Source organism: Hoplias malabaricus, chromosome 3, assembly GCF_029633855.1.
Source record: "Hoplias malabaricus isolate fHopMal1 chromosome 3, fHopMal1.hap1, whole genome shotgun sequence".
Lineage (NCBI taxonomy): Eukaryota > Metazoa > Chordata > Actinopteri > Characiformes > Erythrinidae > Hoplias > Hoplias malabaricus.
In genome coordinates this window covers 65,710,858-65,716,247 of record NC_089802.1, presented here as the reverse complement: position 1 = coordinate 65,716,247, position 5,390 = coordinate 65,710,858, and the positions used below count along the sequence as shown (strand labels likewise).

Genomic DNA, 5,390 nt, shown 5'->3' with positions numbered 1-5,390 from the left:
GACAAAATGGATGCAACAAAAATAAGGATTTACAAATATTTAATTTACAAAAAGAAAATAATTAGCTATGTATATATATATATAGGTTTATGCGCTGCAACAGTGGTTTTTGTGTAAGCTGTTGTTAAATAATTCAGCTGAAACTAGAAAAGAATACCCAAAATGCATGTAAACTGTATATAAAAACATATGCATATATTCATTACACATTTTTTTTCTTCTTCAGTTCATGAAAATTAAAGGACATGATGTAACTGAAGTTCAGTAATTCTTGGGCATTGTGTGGGTGAAATGTGCTGACCACTGGCCTCTTGGGTTTGGGGTGGTATAGTAGGGTAAGGGAGAGGATCTGGGTTTAAAGTTTGGGCATCCGGGCAACATTCAAACGCATTGCAACACAGGAGGCTCCAGAGGCATAGCGTAGCTCTCTTAACATACCACTCCACTGCTTTTTCCCATCATCGTATCTGAAAAAAAAAAAAAAAACAACTCAGTGATTTCCCACCATCACATATCACCTTATATCCCTGAATTATGTGACAACTTTAACATTATTCTGATATGATATGAAAGGCTTGCATATTACACACTGTTGTTATTTTCATTTAAAGGGAATATTATCAGTTGCTAATTTTTGTATTGGGAGCTTTTTTTCTTTTACTTTGCCTGATATGAAAATTCAAGCTGCTCTTTACATTTTATTTTAATTTTATTTTAAATTCCACCATCATTACAAAAAAATTCATAATATAGGAATGTTGATTAGCCAAGCAAGGTATGACAAGAGCACAAATAGTACAAAAATACAATATGTGAGGTGGGGAGATGGTTAATCGTGTTAACTGAACAATTTGACATAATTTAACTGAACAACATTGAACTAATGTATAATAAATGACTTCTTCATGATTTCATATAGTATATTCAAGGATACTTCTAGCTGTAGCCACGTTAATATATACTACAGTATACCATCAAGCTAGACTAAAGGAATGTGAGAGATTTAGTAACTTACTGCCAAACATCTGTGATTTCTGAAGGTCCGATTTCTTTGTTCTCCATCTCCACAATGGCAAAGCCCCCAAGAGCATAGAGGTTCCCTTCACTGCTCACCAGGTTGACTGAGCTGCGCTCCTGAGGAAACTCTGTGAACACCTCCCATCTACATAGCAAGATATGAGCAGAAATGTATTTTATTGATTATAATATGCCATACATCAACAAGGAAGCCATGATGTGCCAAATGTTTCTGACAGGTATTTGGTGCTTTCTAGATTTGTAACGTCCACAAGACATAAAACTGAGCTGACTTATAATATATTTACTGTATATACAAAATCTTGGGTACCACTACCCAAATTAATTTATCTTTTTTAAAAATGGGATAGCACACATTTTAAATGCATGGCTTAAAGATGTTCACACCTTTGCATATGAATCTTAATGTTTCAATTTGAATTGTTGTGTGTAAGCTTATCTGCTGTGTTCATACTTGTTCATTCCAAAATCATAGATTTCAGAAGCAGCTATCAGACCCTCCTCATTCACTCCTCCAACAACAATGAGTTTTCCATTGTGAATTACAGCTCCAAACATAGCTCTGGCGGTCTTCATCCCACTGAGCTCCCTCCACTCTGACTGTTTGTGGTTATACACAAACATTTTGTTTATAGCTTTGCTGAGAGAGAGAGAGAAACCGAGAGTTCACTTTTACCATTCAGCAACCTACACAATATCAGAAGCACACTCATAGATACACATCATTCTTGCTGTGTTATATCTGTTCAAAAATATTTATTTTCAAAATAATTTTTTTTTATTCCTCTAATTGGTTCGTTTGAAAAAAAAATGTATATATCATGTTTACGTATTCATTCATTTTCATTATTAATAATAACTGCATTATTCTGTTCAGCGATATGGTGGGTCCAGAATTAACCTAGAATCACAGGGCACAATGCGCCTGGAGTTATGTGATAATGACAGTACCTGTTGTCCACTGTGCCATCCTTATTTATTCATATGGTTGACAAATCTTAATCATCTTTTTGTTGTTTTACAACATTTGAGCCCATCCCTTGTCCTGTATGTTTTGTGTAGAACTCCAAAATTCCTTGAAATCAGATCTTTTTATTTACTTATTAATTATTTATTTATTTATTTATTATTTATTTATTTTACTTCTGCTACAAAATTGCTATTTTAGAGATTGGAGTCATTTTGCATAAATGTTTTTGGACATTGACAACCCAGAGGAGGTTGAAAAATGAGATTGAAAAGTACTATTTTTAGTTTGAGTCTCCCAAAGCTTGCTATACTACATCACTAACCTCTCCCTTCAAAACTGACAGAAAACAGACAGCTGCAGCAAACATACACACACACAAACACACACTCACTTATCATCAGTCTTTCCTCCGATACTGTAGACCATGTCATTTTGCGAGACGACTGCATGGCCATGTATGCGCAGAGGAAGTTTCTTTGTCTCGCTCCATTTCATCTTTCTGTAAATAATGACGTGGTTTGACAGGCAGAAACAAACAATTCAAAATGCCTTAGATATTACATGAAACCTAAGACAATATTTACACTATATATGTTGTAGACACCTATTCTAATGTGTGATTTTTACATTGAATTTCTTTACATTCAAGCACAGTTTATTACAGTTTTCACAGAAAAGCACTGACCAGTAGAATGAGATGCTCAGGAGCAGCTGCACAAGCCTAAGCTTGTCATACCAAATGCCAAGACTTGGCTAGAGTGGTATAAAGCCCACACCCCTTGTGCTGGGTTAAGGGGCTAAGTACTATCCAATACGATGAGTTGGAGTTTCTTTTGCAATTGAAACGTACTTTGTTTTAAGTACCTAATCTTACTAATGTGTACATGGCTGAACATGCATCCTTACAGCAATGTTACAGTAGAGTAAAGCTGTCACAGAGGAGCAAAAAGCTAGGACTGCATCAAAGCTGTGTCAAAATACATATTAATTATTAATAAGTCATCTGTCCCTGAAAAACTATCTAGCATTTATTGTAAAAAAAGACATTTGATTACATATATACATTTAAAATGAATTATTTGTTGGGTGACAACATTTAAGTGAAGAGAATAGCAGATTATTTGTCTAGAGTGAAAATATTGAGCTGCATATGGAGAGAATTTATGGCTTACATATGACCATGTTTGCCATGCTATGAGAAACCTAAAATGACAGAAGGGTCCGACTGACTTTACTCACTCAGTGTCATAACACATGACATTGTCAATGGATTCGTTGGTCTGCATGTCTTTGCCAGCAATAGCAAAAATCAGACTGCCACATTCACCCAAACCAAAGAGGCATCTGGGGCTCGGCATGGGTGGCAGTGCCAGCCAATCAGCGCCAATATTATCAAACTGGAATAAAACATCAAATCACTGTTTAAATTTCAATTTATATCCTGGACTATAGATATAATATTATTATCAATATGAAATTTGTTTTCAGGTCAAACATCTTCAAATGGACATTAAGACATTTAGACATTTACTTGTATGACATCAGTGTTTTAACAATATTAGCGATAGAATATGTCTTTTGCAATTCTGAATGGAATTATAGATAGTTATTGTGATTTTAAACCCTAAAACTAGCTTTATTGTTATTACTCAATAGCTACTATACATTATTCAGAACATACTATTCCCTGTTCAATGATTATTTTTAATTGCTCAGTACCAACTATTAATTTTTTTAATAACAAGTATCAATATTCAATAAGCTGCTATAAATTATCCATTAACTACTAGAAATAATTTAGTAAAGACTATGAAACTAATGTAAGCCCTGTAGTTATAACAGTGAAGAATTTAATTTTAGATTCTTTCATAAGTAAATAAAATAAACTGTCAGAATTGCCATTTATTACTAACCTGGTAGAAGTAACACTGAAGTGGAACTTCTTTGTTGTCTTCATCCACAAATAAACCTCCGATGACAAAGAGCTCATTCTTTTTGGAGCAGAGGCTCACATGGTTTTTTGGCACTTGTTCAGCCATGGCAGCCAGGAAGCACTCATTTTCTCCAACATCATATGCCACTGCTGCTGTGTCATTGATCATGAGGATAAGATTCCGTCTGTACATCCCCAGTCTGCGGTTATCGTTGAGGTAACCTGGCAACAGCTCCTCTTCTTCATCTTCCTCCTCTGCTTCATCCTCTCCATTTACCTCTCCTTCCTTCTTTTTCTCCTTTTTTTTCTTCTCTGGGAGTTTACCTTTGAAAGCATCTCTGATAACCTGCAGTTTCTTCAGTAGTTCTGGGTCGGCTTTGATAATATCATCAGTCTCCACCTTCTCTCTGAAGTACTTTTCTGGAAGCAAAGGGAAGCGGATGTATTCAAAGGCATCATTAAGGGTTTTGACTCGTTTTTCTTTATCACTTCGCACCCACTTCATCAGTGACTCGAATACCACTTCCTCCTTTTCTATATTCAGCATGTCTCCACCAATCAGGGCGAAGAGTTCATGAGGTGCTAGCTGCAGGAACTCCTCTTCATTCACCAGGAGTTCAAAGCGGTCAGCTATAAAATCACGGGCTGCCACAGCAAGCCTAGGCACATTGAGCACTACTCCAAGTCTGAAGATAGCCAGGCAATTGGCTATGGACAACTTTTTCTGCAAGTAGTTCACACAAACTGTAAACACAGATGGAATCTGGAAACGGTTAGCTACTGCAAATATCTCCTGAACATTATCATCAGTCAGCTCGATTTCAGCAGAGTAAAGGTATTTGATGATCATGTCCAGAACTGTGGGGTCAACATCATCCAAAGGAATCTCCTTGAGGTCTTCTTTGACCTTGCCATCTTCAGAGAAGAATATCTCCCTGAAATAGGGGCTACAAGCAGCCAGAATAAGGCGATGGCAGGGAAAGTGCTGGTCACCCACTTTTAGAGTGCAGTCCACAAACTTGTTTTCATTAAGTAGTTCCTTCAGGCCATCCTGCAGCAGTGTGCTCTGGAACAGACGCAGTTCTTCCTTCAGCGCTTTTGGATCCATGGCCATGGCAATGTGGAAGGAGGTAATTGACAGAAAACAAATAAGAAAAGAGGAAGAAAATGAGATAAGGTGGCCGAGCTTCTGCTTGCCACACAGTCCTGGCTGGAAAAGGACAGAGCACTAAAAAGATTGCCAGCCTGAAGAGGCTGTCATTTAATCTGGGCCTTCTAAATTTAACTGGGGTTCAACCCTCCTCCCCCTGGCTGTTCCCCTCATGCTTCTCTAAGAAGGGGGAGGGCAATGGCAGCAGCTGTTACAGTTAAACAGGCTCAGGGACCAAACCCAGGCCTATTTCATAAAAATCTAGGATCATTGTTGTGACTTTACTGTAATATTTAAGA

The 5,390-nt window shown here is 37.0% G+C and overlaps 1 protein-coding gene across 2 annotated transcripts; it reads right to left on the bottom strand.

Moving 5' to 3' along the window:
- Positions 1-355: 355 nt before the first annotated feature.
- Positions 356-5,055, bottom strand: klhl41b (kelch-like family member 41b). 2 transcript variants are annotated; one of them, XM_066665386.1, is made up of 7 exons: positions 4,219-5,049; positions 3,922-4,176; positions 3,248-3,405; positions 2,400-2,507; positions 1,493-1,678; positions 1,016-1,162; positions 356-467 (listed from the first exon to the last, which is right to left on the bottom strand). In XM_066665386.1, the coding sequence occupies exons 1-7, from the start codon at positions 5,047-5,049 to the stop codon at positions 356-358; spliced, it is 1,797 nt and encodes a 598-aa protein (XP_066521483.1). The 2 variants fall into 2 exon arrangements, with proteins under 2 accessions (XP_066521483.1, XP_066521484.1); XM_066665387.1 differs by having other exon boundaries at positions 3,922-5,055.
- Between the last annotated feature and the right edge of the window lie 335 nt (positions 5,056-5,390).

Coding starts and splice junctions, on each gene's coding strand:
- klhl41b (XM_066665387.1), bottom strand. CDS start 5,055: ATGGCCATGGATCCAAAAGCGCTGAAGGAAGAACTGCGTCTGTTCCAG. Junction 2,508..3,247: donor GTCATGTGTTATGACACTGA/GTGAGTAAAGTC, acceptor CATTATTTACAG/AAAGATGAAATGGAGCGAGA. Junction 468..1,015: donor GAAATCACAGATGTTTGGCA/GTAAGTTACTAA, acceptor TTTTTTTTTCAG/ATACGATGATGGGAAAAAGC.